Genomic DNA, 16561 nt, shown 5'->3' with positions numbered 1-16561 from the left:
AGTGGTAATGCGTGTGCTAGTCTCCAACGAACCGTGCTATCAAATAGCCTCCCCCTAGCGTACACACTGTTCGGTCATGCCGGTGGCCTTGCCCGTAGGACCCATGTCCTTACAAGTCTCAAGGCATGATAATGGCTCATGGTGATTTGCACATGCAACCCGCTTTTCCCCTTCTCCAAAACTAGCTCGGATACCAGTGAAAGGTCAGTGGTAATGCGTGTGCTAGTCTCCAACGAACCGTGCTATCAAATAGCCTCCCCCTAGCGTACACACTGTTCGGTCATGCCGGTGGCCTTGCCCGTAGGACCCATGTCCTTACAAGTCTCAAGGCATGATAATGGCTCATGGTGATTTGAGTTGTACTATAGTTTCAATGACTGGTAATTCTTGTTGGTTAATGTCTTGATTGGAGATCTGGTTTATAGCTGGACTTTTCATCATGGTCTCTATATGTTGCTAGTATGGTCTTTTTTTTGTTGGGACTGAATTCTACTTGATGACCTGGCTCTGTTTGTTTAGGGTCTGCTAGTGAGGAAGTTAATCTTTTAAGAAAAACTCCACCTAAACATGTATCTTCTGGTAATGTTGGCTATCTCAGTAAAAAGTTTTTGACAAGATCTACTATATAATAGTACTGATCTTAGCTAAATCCTAGGAGATATGAGACCCTGCATATGACTGGAATGCATTGCTTTGTATGCTCGGCGATCTAGCTTTGACTGATAACCTTATATATACATACATATTCTCGAATTTGAGTTAAACTCTGGTTCTTACTGCCATATTTTGGTTTTCTGAAAGATTTGACTCTGATCCAATAATATTCTTGAATTCTTAGTCTCCTTTCTGGTTGCTAAGCCGAATGTATCTTCTGCTTCGATGGTTGAAATCTTGGGATTTTGCTACTACAACTTTCTGCATATGGTGGAAGAATGGATATTTTATAAACCTATATACAGCTAGCACACCCTAATTGATGTAATTTGAGAACTTGCTTTAACTAAAGCTTCAATACCAACCTCTATTGTGATGAGACATTTGGGTAATCTAAAATTTCTGGCCATTGTGTTCTACTATGGTTAGTTGGTTTGTACTATTTGAAGGGCTCAACTTCGGTGCATATATTAGGATGTAGTTACAAAATAAGCATTGCATACAAGTTTTGGTCCATACATTTTTTTGTAGCTACAAAACAAAGCAGTGCATAGAATTTTTAAACTTATGGATGAGTGCACATTTTTTTTACAGTAAATGGTTATTATAAAATTAAGACCATATGGGGCAATTCTGGCAGGAGTACTTATGATGTAGAAAAAAAAACGAGAGGTTTCACTTCAATATATAGGACATTAACTAATCTAATAATTTTTAAGTTTGACGTGGATAACAACTCATAGGTTCTTTGAAGCTTGCCATACGTAGCCAAGTTTAACATATCTGTTGTCTTGACTATATGAATACAAGTGAGAATTATATCTTGACTTAAAAAGGTTTAGCATGCTACAGTTCGACTTTGAAAACACTTGATGATTCAATTGGGATAGTTCTGATACCTTTGTATAAAAATATTTGGAATGATACCTCATTCTTATTATGTTGTACAATTATGAATCAAAGACTAAGTTGTTTCTGTACAAATCTTTGCCCAGTCATCTAAAGCCAGTCATTTTTGAACGTCATGTTCTTTGGTGTATATGTATTTAAATTAAAACAGCTACACACACAGCCCTCCCAGGCAACTGGGTGGATCGGGACGCTGGCTTTAGATTATTCTTGTCTATAGGCTTTGATTGACACACTGCCTATAATTCCTAGTCAGGTTGACAGGTGTTAGGTGGTCTCTCCTTGACTATAGACTGGTTTCTTACTCACGACTATGGTAGTCTTTTGGCTCAGTCGGTTTTAGGTAGCAAGTTAATCCAATTCTACTCACCCATGCTTAATTCACTTTATTCTGATGATTTTAGGAATATGTTACTTTTAAACACACTACACGTATGAGGATTCTTTTGGGATCATGAGCAAAATCAGAAAATGTATCATCTAAAGACTATGGATGACAACCATAGTTTTTTTAAACTAGCTGCTAGAGCCTTAAACCGCCTAAAGGAGTAATGTCTTCCTTGAAGACAATCTCAGATATTGTGCTGATAAGACTGACTTTACCCTCTTCAAGGACATTTTGACTTGGCACATCTCTGCTAACGCTTCATACTTGACTTTTGTTATTCTCATCTACTTGATTTGGCAGTAGGCCCATACACAATGGGCCTACTGCCAACCCATTGTGTATGGCACTTGGGATAGGGCGGGATTATTTGGAATGCTTCTGCTCCACAGGTTCTACAGTTCACTCAAAACTCAGTTTTAGAGCATTTCTAATGCTATACCACTATGAGGCTTTTTGGAAGGGTACTAGCTCTTGATTGGATGATTATGATAGGATTTGGTTCTTGCCTTGGAACATTGATCTAAAAACGATGTTTTCTATCCCTATTAGGTGTTGAATTCAAAGAGAAAATGTAGTTTTCCACTGACTATGCTTTGAGTTGGCATTAATAAATACTAAATATGTGCATTAGGACTTGAATTCCATGTTGACTGATTTTAATTGGCCTAATTGGATCAAATGGTTCTATTTATGGTTATTGATTATAAAAAGAGGGCTGTTTGGTTACTGGTTGACTGGATGTTTAGACTAGTTCACTTGGTAATCATATGGCTCGTAAACTCTTTATTACAACATCTTCAAAGGTTTTCTTTATTTACCATCAGCAGTGTGTGATGTGCATTCTACCACATTGGCATTTAACCTGATTGGCTTCTGTTCTAACTGGTTTTTTACTAATGTTATTTGTTGAAATACTTGTTATAATCCGGTGTTGCAGGGATATTTTGAAACTTAAAATCTTACATTCTTGCTCTTACTAAACTTTGAATTTGTTATATGCTTATAATAGGAAGACTTGGGCACAAAAAATGGTGAGAATGGTTCCTAATGCTGGTCTTTTGTCTAAAAAAGCTGAACTTCGGCCTTGTTCTAAGTTGGAGACACTTTTGAGAAAAATTGATATACTAATCTAAGCTAGGCAAGACCTTGTGTTTATGTTATATGGAATAAAAGATGGGGGATTCTAGCACTACCTTCTGATCGGCATATGGTTATTGATCTAGTTTTGATGCTTTACTACCTAAAATTTGGCATAACCAGAGATTCTAGCCGGCATATGGTTATTGATCTAGTTTTATGGTGTTGTGATATGGGGAAACCCGTTTGCATTGACTTACAAAAAAGACTGACCTTCAGCATGTTGCTAATTACTGATGTAATATTTTGAGTTTTGGCTTAAATTTAGTTCTTACCCAACCATATTGTGTTATCTTTTCAAGCTCTTAGGTGTGATACCGCCATGAGATGGTGATATCCTTTTACATACATACATATTCAAGTGGACCTACTTTAGACATGAAGATCACTCTCCCTAGATGGGGCTTGATATTTAAAGAGTCTCAAGGCATGACAATGGCTCATGGTGATTTGAGATGTACTATACTTTCAATGTCTGGCAATTCGTGTTGGCTGATGTCTTGATTGGAGGTCTGGTTTATGGCTGGACTTTTGATCATGGTCTCTAGCTGTTGCTAGTATGGTCTTTTTTTTGTTGGGACTCAATTCTACTTGATGACCTAGCTCTGTTTGGTTAGGGTCTGTTGGTGAGAAAGTTAATCTTTTAAGAAAAACTCCACCTAAACCTATATCTGCTGGTAATACTAGGTATTTTTAGTAAAAAGTTTTTGGCAAGATCTACTATATAATAGTACTTGATCTTGGCTAAATCTTAGGAGATATGAGACCCTATATATGAATGGAATGCTTTGCTTTGTATGGTCGGTGATCTAGCTTTGATTGGTGACCTTATACATACACACATATTCTCGAATTTGAGTTAAACTCTGGTTCTTACTGCCATATTTTGGTTTTTGAAAGATTTGACTCTGATCCAATAATTTTTTTAAATTCTTAATCTCCTTTTTGGTTGCTAAGCCTAATGTATCTTCTGCTTCAATGGTTGAAATTTTGGGATTTTGCTACTGAAACTTTCTGCCATATGGTGGAAGAATGGATTTTTTGATAAACCTATATAGGGCTAGCACACCCTAATTGGTCTAATTCAATACCAACCTCTGTTGTGATGAGACATTTGGGTAATCTGAAATTTTTGGCCATTGTGTTTTACTATGGTTAGTTGGTTTGTACTAATTGAAGGGCTCGACTTCGATGCATATATTAGGATGTAGTTACAAAATAAAGCATTGCATACAAGTTTTGGTCCATACATTTTTTTGTAGCTACAAAACAAAGCAGTGCATAGAATTTTTAAACTTATGGATGAGTGGACATTTAAAAAAAAAACTGTAAATGGTTATTATAAAAAGAAGTTTTTAAGACCATATGGGGCAATTCTGGCAGGAGTCCTTATGATGTAGAACAAAACTTGAGATTTTTTAAGTACTCTAATATTTAGGATAGTAGCTAGTATAATAATTTTTAAGTTTGACATGGATAACAACTGATAGGTTCTTTGAAGCTTGCCATACGTAGACAAGTCTAACATATCTGTTGTCTTGACTATATGGATGCATGTGAGAATTCTATCTTGACTCAAAAAGGTTTAACAGTCTGACTTTGAAAACACTTGATGATTCAATTGGGATAGTTTTGATACCTTTGTATAAAATCATTTGGAATCATAACTCATTCTTATTGTACAGTTATGAATCAAAGACTGAGTTGTTTCTGTATAAATCTTTGTCTAATCATCTAAAGCCAGTCGTTTTTTGAACTTCATGTTCTTTGGTGTATATGTATTTAAATTCACACACACACACACACACACACACACACATCCCCGTCTCCCCCTTGCTATCCTATCTCCCAGATCATGGTGTGCTTGCATGACTCTTCTTCTTCCTCTAACACTGCTGTGCCTTCGAGTAATGATCACAAGGCCACCTACGGGTGCAAGCATGAGCTGCTGGTGCAGAAGCTCAACATCTCCATCACCATGGTCTGCATGCGAGCATGGTGCAAGGAGGAAGCTATATTGGCGAGGAGACTATGCCAACATAGAGCTTTATTGGCAAGATTTTTTGGGTCAAGTGTATAAGGACTAGGAGGAGGAGCTAAAGGTGCTAAGGGAGTGTTGAAAGTCGCCTCCTCAGTTGTCCTCCATAACAGGTGGCAACCTCCAAGGTCTAACAACTTTTCCACTACCCCTTGTGAGTTGTAACTCTAACTGTAGTTGTTATCGTGCTATGACTAGTCATCATTACAAGGTAAAGCCATATGAATGTAAATCCTCATAGCAATCACTACAAGGTACAATTAGCAAATGCGAATCGCTAAGGACTGAGGAATCACTTAGTCCCAATTCCGCAAATGAAAGATTTTGAAATCATTTAACTTGCAACTAGAATTGTTTTAGAGCAGTATGAGAAAAAAGTTAAATAAAATAGAAAAGTAGAAATTTTAGTTTGTGGTAAAAGGTACTCAACACTATAGCAAAAAGCAAAGTTAGCATTGACACATTGTAGTGAATTGCCAAAATCTTATCCATGTGCAAAGAATTACTTGTTTATCACATGAGGGTTAGACTGTATGCACACACATGTAAGCACGCATGCAAGAGACACCTCAAGACCAGCCTGAAGAAAAGCTACAACACAATGTGATTCAGCCCTTCCGTTAAACATGCAATCTTGGTGGTGTGACACACAATGCCAGCATACAACCATAGAATATTGATGATGCACAATCTCACCACTCTCTCTCTCTCTCTCTCGTGTCTGCAGAGTCCACACACAGACCCACACAAAACAGGCAAGGTCCGGAAAAGCAAGCTCAGTAGGAGGCAAGAGGCAAGAGTCGTGATGCTTTGACTGATGACGTTCGGAAAAGGGTCCCCAGCTTCACCTTCCTCAGGAGCAGGTTATCAACTTTAACAAGTGCACTGCGCAAAGCAACCGGGAGCTCTTATCTGTACGGTTATGGCGATTTCTTTAGCTGCCTGAGTCTGCCTCTTCTGGTTCTCTCATTCTTTCTCTCTCTCTCTCTCTCTCTCTCTCTCTCTCACGCACGCACACACACACACACACACACACACACACACACACACACACACACACACACCTGGCATTGCTTTTTTCTGTGGTAGTTCTAACTTCCAGTCTTTCTTCCGCAGTACTGGGTCTCTCTCTCTCTCTCTCTCTGTGTGTGTGTGTGTGTGTGTCGCGTTGTCTCTCTCGTTATTCTTTTGGGCGTTTTTGAATTTCTTCCTTTCTTGCTATTTCGTCATTTGCGCAGCTTGCGATGACAGCACCATGGAAGCATCACTTGCGGAGACTCTAGAAAGAATGCGAGTTTCTGCGCACTAGAGCGGCCTCTTACGGAGCTCATTTATCCACTGTTTTCCAGAATCCCCTCGTCACGAGCTATGGCGGAGAAATCAGCAACTCTGGATGCCATCAACAAGGAAACTGTTGATCTTGTAAGAGAGAGAGAGAGAGAGAGAGAGAGAGAGAGAGAGAGAGAGAGAGAGAGAGAGAGAGAGAGAGAGAGAGTTGCCTCAGCATGCAGGCATGCTGCTTGTTTCTGGCCAAGAAACGTAGTCCCCTTTTTTTACTGGTAGGAAATTCTAAAATGCAGCATTTTTGTCGGCTACGCCCATCGATTTGCTGCTACTAATTTTGCTCCAATTTCCCAGCGACCGATCTGTTAACAAAAAGCAACTGCTTGCTTCAACATGCCTCTGCGGAAACAATAAACTTGACTACTGCTTTGTGAGCTCAGCATAGTGGCGGAAGTCTTTATATGCACATGTATGCATGGATCAAAAATTGCACTTTCAATGAGTACATGCATACACTAATATGGAAGAGGGTTTTATCCTTGCATTGGGCTGGGAAGATGACATCGGAATTTCCGCTTGTTGTACACAGAACAATTATTTTCCAAGCTGTCTTATGAATGCTTGATAGTGAGAACTTCTAGGAACGTTATGGAGGATGACATCCAGGAAATAATGAGGAAATATTTAAGATGCGAGGCCTTAGAGAATAAATATAAAGAATAAATAGAAAGCTTTTGTCATGAAATAATTCTCTGATGCACACCTGATAGAAGGGAGTGTCTGCTGCTAAGTAAATGTTTAGTGGATTACTTAATCTATGAGAGTAGTGTTGCACAAGATCTGATGCAGTTGTAAGAATGTTTGAATCTTGCATTGCGCCATTTATTAATTGTACTCAAGGTCATGCGCTATCCCAGATATAAAGTTTTACCATTTCATCAAAGTGAGCCTTTAATTTTAAATGGCAGTAATGTGCAACTGATCGCTATTTTCAGCACTATCATGCATAGAAACCTCCTTGAGCCATAGGGTCCTTTGAAGAGTGACTACCACAACAGGTAGCATTAACACAATTAGAAAGGCTTTTATTTGCAGCAAATACTCGTATTCATTGAACTTTTGCCCAGAAGCTATTTGCTTTTCATGTGAGAAGGAACTGAAGAAGCTTTTCCATTATAGGTATCTGTGGTGAAGTTATAAAGCTTTAGTTCTGATTAGATTGCTTTTTTTAAAGTATCTTTATTGTGTTTGCCAATACATTACTGAGAGCTCTCTTGAGTGATTCCTGCCTTCTTTGCCATCCATTGAGGCACCTTCTCTCTTATTCAGAGCAAAAGGGATCATCTTACTCTCTTATTTGAGTCCCTTGATATTCTATGGAGGTTTGCTTTAATAAGTTGCACCTTGATCTCTTTTAAATTGCAGGAAAATATTCCAATAGAAGAAGTGTTTGAGCAACTTCGATGTTCAAGGTCTGGTCTCACATCTGAGGAAGTTGAAGAGCGTCTCAACATATTTGGCCATAATAAACTGGAAGAGAAAACAGTGAGTGAATTTATGAATCTTTCATTTAACCTGCTTGCACTGCTTACTAGCAAAGATTAAAGTTTGCAGTTGGCTGAGATGTCTGCAGGAAAACAAGTTCCTTAAATTTTTGGGTTTTATGTGGAATCCTCTTTCTTGGGTGATGGAAGCTGCTGCAATTATGGCTATTGCTCTAGCTAATGGAGACGTATGTGTTTTGCACCTACAAAAGCCCAATACAAGTCGCTTTCTGTATGCATTACATCAATGTATGCTTAATTTGTGCAGAATCGACCTCCCGATTGGCAAGACTTTATTGGAATCATCACACTTCTCTTAATAAATTCTACCATTAGTTTTATTGAGGAAAATAATGCAGGCAATGCAGCAGCAGCTCTCATGGCTCGGTTGGCTCCAAGAGCCAAGGTATATGCAGAGATAGAAAAATTATAGGGTGCTTTACTCATGATGTGATTTTATAAAAGTGGCTGTTTTGTAAGCATTGTAATTAAATCTTAACCAGAATTTATTTTTGCTTATAGGTTCTTAGAAACGGTCAATGGGCTGAAGAAGATGCATCTGTGCTAGTTCCTGGTGATATCGTTAGTATCAAACTTGGTGATATTATTCCGGCAGATGCCCGCCTTCTAGAGGGGGATCCGTTAAAAATTGATCAGGTGTGCTTTATTTGTTGCATGTATGCAGCTATGAAAGGTCAAGAATTTCTTAAATTGTTTTAGTATGCAGTCTGCTCTCACAGGAGAGTCCTTGCCGGTCACCAAAAATCCAGGAGATGGTATCTATTCAGGATCCACCTGCAAGCAAGGAGAGATCGAAGCTGTGGTGATTGCTACTGGTGTTCACACCTTCTTTGGCAAAGCGGCCCATCTTGTGGATACAACCAATCAAACTGGACACTTTCAGAAGGTCTATCTAGCTGAAGTTTTGAACAGCATAGCTTTGATATACACACAGACGATTTAATAATGTCTTGGATTTTGTCTTTTTTCTTTCACTTTACAGGTTCTAACAGCAATTGGAAACTTCTGCATTTGCTCGATTGCGATTGGGATGGTAGTGGAGATTCTTGTGATGTATCCGATACAACATCGGACATATAGACAAGGCATCGATAACCTGTTGGTGCTGCTTATTGGTGGAATTCCTATTGCCATGCCCACTGTTTTGTCTGTGACAATGGCCATTGGATCGCATAGACTCTCCCAGCAGGTGGAGTGTTTGTGCTACGTAGTAAAAGAAGTGTTCCTGTGCAGCTGGTTCAAGTGATGTTTTTGTAATGTGGTCCAAGGTAGTCTGATTGTTGTTTATTTGGATATGATGTAGGGTGCCATAACCAAAAGGATGACTGCCATCGAGGAGATGGCTGGAATGGATGTCCTCTGCAGTGATAAAACCGGCACTTTAACTCTCAATAAGCTCACAGTTGACAAGAACTTGATTGAGGTTAGGCTTTTTGCAATGGGTCTTTCCTGAGGATAATTTTTCCAACAATGCTACCAACCCTCTGAAAACAAATTCTTTGTAAAATAGGTCTTTGCTAAAGGAGTTGAGAGGGACTCTGTGGTCTTGATGGCTGCTAGGGCATCACGAACTGAGAACCAAGATGCAATTGATGCAGCTATTGTGGGGATGCTTGCTGACCCTAAGGAGGTTGGTGCAAAATATTGTTTTGTGCCTGGTGTGGGTAGGCTGTCAAAGATTGATTGTAATTACATAGGTGAGTTCTAGTGTTTAGGCTCGTGCTGGCGTTCGCGAAGTCCATTTCTTGCCTTTCAATCCTACTGACAAGAGAACCGCACTAACATACTTCGATGCGGAGGGCAAAATGCAGAGGGTTAGCAAGGGAGCACCTGAGCAGGTGAACTTTTGAACAGGAACATGACCTTTTACAAGAAAGGGGAGCTCACGATAAAAATTCTGTGACATTTCTTGCTGTGCAGATATTAGCACTTGCTCATAACAAGCCAGAAATTGAGTCCAGAGTACATGCAATCATAGATAAGTTTGCAGAGCGCGGGCTTCGTTCTTTAGCCGTTGCTAGACAGGTACATTTTCTGCAGTTGACTCTTTCCCTCAAAGTTTCCAAGTGTGGACCATGAAGTTAAAGAAGCCTGCTTGTTCCAGGAAGTTCCTCAAGGTACAAAAGAAAGTTCTGGTGGACCGTGGGAGTTTGTTGGGTTGATGCCCTTATTTGATCCCCCACGTCATGATAGTGCAGAAACAATACGACGAGCGTTGAATCTTGGAGTGAATGTGAAAATGATTACTGGTAATTTTGAAATCAGCTCTTTTTATGAAAGCACAGTGTCAAATTTACAATCCATTTTGTATGTTTTTTGATAAGTATCTCATGTGGTTGGAACTAGGTCTTGTTGAATTCTCTTCCTGATTTGTTTTGCCTGGCAATTGTCAGACCTGCAATGACAAAAATCTAGATACAAGTTATCTCATAATATATTTCAATGTTTTTGTTACTCTGCTGTCTTATTTTTTCAGGAGATCAATTAGCCATAGCTAAGGAAACGGGCCGACGACTTGGGATGGGAACCAATATGTACCCGTCCTCTTCACTACTTGGCCAGGACAAGGATGAGTCTATCGCTGCTCTACCTGTGGATGAACTTATTGAGAAGGCAGATGGTTTTGCAGGAGTCTTTCCTGGTAAGTACATACATGCAAATCAATGTCTGGACATATCAGCCCAGAATAATGTGAAAACAAAGGTTTTGGTTTTGCTTGCTAGTGTATTTTTCGTCTGGCTGCGACGTGAAAATGGAAGCATCCTTGCTTACTTTCATACATGTTGTTATTCTGGTTATAAGATCAGAGAAGAGAATGTGATGCCACCTCCCCTTACTTTTTTTCAGAACATAAGTATCAAATAGTGAAGCGTCTTCAGCAGAAGAAACATATATGTGGTATGACGGGCGATGGTGTCAATGATGCACCAGCATTAAAGAAAGCAGACATAGGTATTGCGGTCGCAGATGCAACTGATGCAGCTAGAAGTGCTTCTGATATTGTACTGACGGAACCTGGACTCAGTGTCATCATCAGTGCTGTCCTCACAAGTCGCTCCATTTTTCAAAGGATGAAAAATTACACAGTAGGACTCAACCAAACCATTTCAATTTCTTTAGGAGCATGCAGGCGTGCACACACAATTTTGATCAGAGTTTTTACTTGCTAATATACTTTTCCTGGCAGATATATGCTGTGTCTATCACTATTCGTATTGTGGTAAGTTTTTGATGTCTCAACAGTCGATTTTCCATGTTGTAAAACATTTTACGTATCTTTCCTTTGAATTGTTGTGCTGGTATCAGTCAAATCAGATTGGATATCCAGAGTCTCAAGCACAAACAGTGTTTTATAGGCTTGGGACCAATTGTGTGGTGCTGGTAGAAGCAAGGGCAATGTAGTTAAAGACCCATTGTGTGGTGCTGTGAGAAGCAAGGGCAATGTAGTGCAGGCGATTTCCCCTACTGTTTAAGTTTTAGCTGAAAAAGGATGTCCCCAACGAACCTTCTCTAATGGTAAGACTTGTGCATTGCAACCGCTTGGTTGTGGGTCCAAGTAAGTACCCTTGGATCCATGGACTTGCTTTCGGAGAGGCATCGATGACGTGTTTGTGTTGCCAGGACTCTTCTGGAACAGTCAAGTGCCTATCCCAATGAGTAGGGTCAATTATAAATAGAAGCTAGGGAGTGACAAACATGGTGATGTGTGTAAGGTAGCAATGCACCGTAGCATTGAGAATAGTGTTGAGAGTATATGTGTAGTTGATTTTGTCAAGGTATAAACATATCCTTTGTCTATGTGATAGGTTTGTCTATCTCGCTGTTCAGCTTCACACGTCAGTGTCTACATAACATTGTGCACCCATGTCTAGACTGCAAATGGATCAAGCATAATACCCAGCTTGATCTATCGGTGTCCAAATTTTTCCATTTTCTGTGTGTCTCCTATCTTTGCAAACTGTTATTTTTTAGCTATCAACATTTAAGGGATGCATAAATGGGTAAGATTGCTATTTGCAGGTGTCAGGTCCTAAATGATGTTATTGATATTATTGTTTTTGACAGCTTGGGTTCATGCTTCTTGCACTCATTTGGCAATTTGATTTCCCGCCGTTTATGGTGTTGATCATTGCAATTCTGAATGATGGTAACCAATACTTTGAGTCTGCTTCAGCTGGGTTTTCACTTTCAATTCCAGCTGACCTAATGTCTGATGGGTTGAATTTTGTCAAAAGGAACCATTATGACAATTTCCAAAGATCGAGTGAAACCTTCACCTTTACCAGACAGTTGGAAACTCTCAGAAATATTTGCAACAGGGATTGTGATAGGCAGCTATCTGGGCTTGATGACGGTCATTTTTTACTGGCTAGCTGACAAGACTAATTTCTTCCCGGTCTGAGCATCAAACTCATATCAGATATGCATTGTCTTTAAGGTGCAAATGCCATTCAATTAATATGCTCCCCTCTTTGAATTGCAGAATGCATTTGGAGTGAGAGAGATTAAGGGTAATCATGACATGATGGCATCGGCTGTTTACCTGCAAGTAAGCACGGTCAGCCAGGCCCTCATATTCGTAACTCGTTCACGAGGTTGGTCGTTTCTTGAAAGACCTGGACTGCTTCTTGTCACAGCATTTGTAATTGCTCAAATGGTATGTAGTTTGCAATGAAATTTGATTTCGCTGTTCCTCGTTTTCTAACCCCCTAGTGAAAAGAAAAGCTCTGAGTTTTGGTTTGATTGTTCATTTCAAATCCTTATATGCAGATTGCAACATTTATAGCAGTTTACGCAAATTGGGGCTTTGCAATGATCAAGGGTATAGGTTGGGGCTGGGCTGGTGTCATCTGGCTATTCAACCTCATTTTTTACTTCCCTCTGGATGTAATCAAGTTCTTCGTGCGATATGTTCTGAGCGGGAAAGCTTGGGATCTTGTCATCGAGCAAAGGGTCTCTCTCTCTGTCTATATATATATCAATCTGTCTCCCTCTTTTCTTTCTGTATCAATGCTTGCATTCAGTTTTTGTTTTTCTTTGTCCCTGGAAATATGCTTATCCTGTGATGTTGCACTCATATCCTTTTTAGACGGCCTTCACAAGGCAAAAAGACTTTGGAAAGGAAGCTCGGGAGGTGAAGTGGGCCCATGCTCAGCGAACACTACATGGTTTGCACCCTAAAGAGACGAAGCTTTTTGCTGAGAGAAGCAGCTATCACGAACTGAACGAAATGGCAGAGCAGGCAAAGAGGCGTGCTGAAATCGCCCGGTAAGTTGCTTTTTGTGGCTTTTCAATGCTGTGATTATGCTGTGGTGGTGTTTTGTTTCAAGCCTTGTGTGCTCCTGTGTGTGCTTGTGCACACTGTGACCTCAAGATTTATGAAGAGTGGTCAGTGGATGCTTATCTGCTTCACTAATGTATCAGTATAAAGATGAGATTTTGATGAGCCACTTCATGTGTCCATATATCTGGACATGCACTAGTGCCATCATGTTTGCATACTATTAATATCATGCACCCTTGGAAGGAAGAAGAAAATTTTTAAGTTGTAGGAACCTGCATATGGCATCCATCACTCTATCCTTAACAGCATATTTGCCTAGTGGCGCAACCTTATGTCATATGCAAGTAAATGTGGCCAGGGCCAAAGTCACAAGGGTCTGGGAACGTGCTGGAATATGCAAGACACTTTGGAAAGAATGACAAACTCAATTGGAATAGAATGGTATCTTCCTGTATTATGGGAGGAATTGGGTTACATACTTTCTTAATATCCTCGATATCTGGAAAGAGATGACTAACAAAGAATCTCAGACCACTGATTGATGGTCATGATAATGCATGGATATGTTGTACATGATATCCTCAATATTTGGAAAGAGATGACTAACAAAGAATCTCAGACCACTAATTGATGGTCATGATAATGCATGGATATGTTTTACATGATACATTTACATGCGGTCTTTTTTGGTGTCATTGGAACAGGAACAAGAATGGTTCTCTTTATGGCTCCCATTGTCTTCAATAGTATGGATTGGCCTTCCCTTGTGACTACAGCCAGCGACCCTTGTGACTACAGGTCTTTTTGGTGTCATTCGAACTGGAACTGATTCTCTCTAGGTCTTTTGTAGCAGTTTTTAACGTTGTAGAAACAATCCTAAGAGACCTCAAAGATCTATCCGACAAGTGTCGAACTTGAGACTTGTTGTTCAAGAGGGATTGGGATAACCAATCTACTGCACTTGGGTGATAGAAAGGTTACTTTCCTCTTCTTATTCAGAGACACACCCACACCCACGCACGTCCATGAGAAGAGAAGGTTTTAATGTCATAGGAACAATCTTAAGAGACCACACAATATATATCCGACCGTGAGAAGAGAAGGTTTCAATGTCATAGGAACAATCCTAAGAGACCACACAATATATATCCGACGAGTGTTGAAACTTAAGACGTGTTCAAGCGTGGTATAGATTGGTTATTCCAATTCCCTCCTTTTATTCAAAGATGCTCACACCCAAACACACATACCGATGAGAGTGACCTCAAAGATCCATCCGACGTTTGAGAGAGAGAGAGAGAGAGAGAGAGAGAGAGAGAGAGAGAGAGAGAGAGAGAGAGAGAGAGAGAGATTGCCAGCCAGAATTGAGTGTTGAAGCTTGGGGTGTCTTTGTACCTCTGTTTGTGCGAGTGATTGGATATTGAGTGCATTTCTTGAATGTGTACAGGCTGCGGGAGTTGCATACGCTCAAGGGACATGTGGAGTCGGTGGTCCGCTTGAAAGGATTGGATATTGAAACCATTCAGCAGTCATATACTGTTTAATTTTGTAAAATAGTGCCAGTGCACTTGTGTTGTACTCCCCATAGCAGAGCAAGGCTGCATACATAAGAGAGGGTTGATGCCAACTCCAGCCCTTACCTCTCTACCAATTTGAAGGCTTAAATGTACCTTCACAGCCTCCATACTAGATGCCTACCATTAGGTTCCATGTAAGATTCAGCATTTCTAGAAAATTGGTGGCCTTATTTTGGCAGCCCATTTTTTTGAGAAGGCTGTCTCTCATGTTTGTATAAGAGCCCAATCCTATATTTAAGCTCCTGCTCTATATATGATCAAAGGGCCTCCTCTTTTTGGTCTGCCTAAACTTGTAAAGAGAATGTTTCCTTCATAATTGCGGCTTGTATGAAGCTTGTTTTTAATGCAACTAGTGGGCCGATGATGATGCATCTATGTCCATATCCAAGAGTTGGGGATGCTATAGAATGGAAAGTAGGAAATCAGAGGATTTTAATGACAAGCCAGTTTGTCATTAGCGAGACTCTAGACATGATTAGGGTGATGAATCGCTTTGAGCTGATGCTGATCGAGGAGACATGTCTCCTCTAGGTATTTAAGTTAAAGCCCTACTGGCCTTTTAGAGCTATTGAAAGATTTTAATTGCCACGGTCTCCAACCACAACAGTCTCAGATGGCCTTGAAGAAGCTGGTATCAAGGGAAAGAGAGGGGAAGAAGCTTTGTAAAAAAAATTAAAAAAGCTGCAAGAAAAATTATATTGATGTGAAAAAAGGTTAAAAAGAATTCAATACATGACGTGACAGTTAAACAGGTGGTGAAAGCAAATGAGAGCATAGGTTGAAGTGGTCGGCCCCAAAAGTTGACCGCACAAGCGACATCAGCCACATGAAGAAAGGCACGTGAAAGCTTCAATTTGCATTTTGTCATAAACGATATCATCTCCACACAATTATTATGTCCTGAAATTTCAACCATACAACATCAGCAAGCAGAAGAAAATGATTGGTAGTTGGAACTTTCCCTAGCCTTAACAGGTGATCTCTTCTCATAGGAAGCACTGAACCCAAGCCATGCTCTATGCATACATCTACTTATAGATACTTAAAATACCCAAATTGCAAACCAGCGCCGAGCGTTCCTTTTATCACCTTACCTACTTGCTTGGGCAGTTTGCGGGGGATGCCCTCCAGCTCTTTTTACTGCTAAGACATTGACATGTCTATTTCTTTTCCAAGTGCATCCAACGAAACACAATTGAAAATTTGAAGTGCATTAATTGAGAGCAACAATGCCAAAGACTACTTGAAAGCATCATGATCTTTGATGTTTTGCAATGAAAACAAGCACCAAATCGGTTTGCAATATCTACAAAAAAGACGCAGACTCTAGGGGGAAAAAGAAGACTTGTAAAACGGAGTTTGCCCACAAATACCAAAAGCAGGCAAACAATTATTGACCAAATGGAGAACTTAGAAAGCATCTCCACACAAAAACTCTAGCATACAAAGGCAATCCTTTATCCCATAAAATCGTATTCCATGAAGCTTGTGACCATTGACAATGTCATAAATTATTTTTGAACCAATTGGAAGGATCAACAACACTTTTTAGCCATTAATAATTATTTTGAGAATTCGGACGAGCAAATATGGTATTCACCGAACAATTCCAATCTTTATGTAATTGAGAACAATCAAAAGTTGCAAACTAATGCATTGGAACAATATAATCCAATTTCCCTTTTGAAGAAAGGGAAGTGTAATTGGCTTTAAAGAAAAAAATCA

General features: G+C 39.8%; 1 protein-coding gene across 1 annotated transcript; it reads left to right on the top strand.

The window, feature by feature from the left end:
- The first annotated feature begins 5790 nt into the window (after nt 1–5790).
- Nucleotides 5791–15207, top strand: LOC147419364 (ATPase 11, plasma membrane-type-like). Its single transcript, XM_086505378.1, has 22 exons — nt 5791–6040; nt 6365–6548; nt 7836–7955; nt 8044–8142; nt 8223–8360; nt 8477–8611; nt 8682–8861; nt 8958–9164; nt 9279–9398; nt 9486–9605; nt 9691–9813; nt 9896–10000; nt 10080–10224; nt 10452–10616; nt 10823–11061; nt 11163–11195; nt 12041–12122; nt 12211–12371; nt 12459–12632; nt 12746–12928; nt 13065–13243; nt 14707–15207. The coding sequence occupies exons 2-22, from the start codon at nt 6495–6497 to the stop codon at nt 14801–14803; spliced, it is 2859 nt and encodes a 952-aa protein (XP_086361504.1). The 5' UTR covers nt 5791–6040; nt 6365–6494; the 3' UTR covers nt 14804–15207.
- The last annotated feature ends 1354 nt before the right edge of the window (nt 15208–16561 follow it).

This window comes from Adiantum capillus-veneris, chromosome 29 (genome assembly GCF_014529385.1).
Source record: "Adiantum capillus-veneris isolate H3 chromosome 29, ASM1452938v2, whole genome shotgun sequence".
NCBI classification, from domain to species: Eukaryota; Viridiplantae; Streptophyta; class Polypodiopsida; order Polypodiales; family Pteridaceae; genus Adiantum; species Adiantum capillus-veneris.
This window is presented reverse-complemented; position numbering and strand designations above follow the sequence as displayed.

Excerpts from the sequence above, each read along its gene's own strand:
- LOC147419364 (XM_086505378.1), top strand. The coding sequence starts at position 6,495 with ATGGCGGAGAAATCAGCAACTCTGGATGCCATCAACAAGGAAACTGTT. Across the intron at positions 6,549-7,835 it reads ACAAGGAAACTGTTGATCTT|GAAAATATTCCAATAGAAGA; the intron begins GTAAGAGAGAGA and ends TTTAAATTGCAG. Across the intron at positions 8,143-8,222 it reads TTGCTCTAGCTAATGGAGAC|AATCGACCTCCCGATTGGCA; the intron begins GTATGTGTTTTG and ends TAATTTGTGCAG.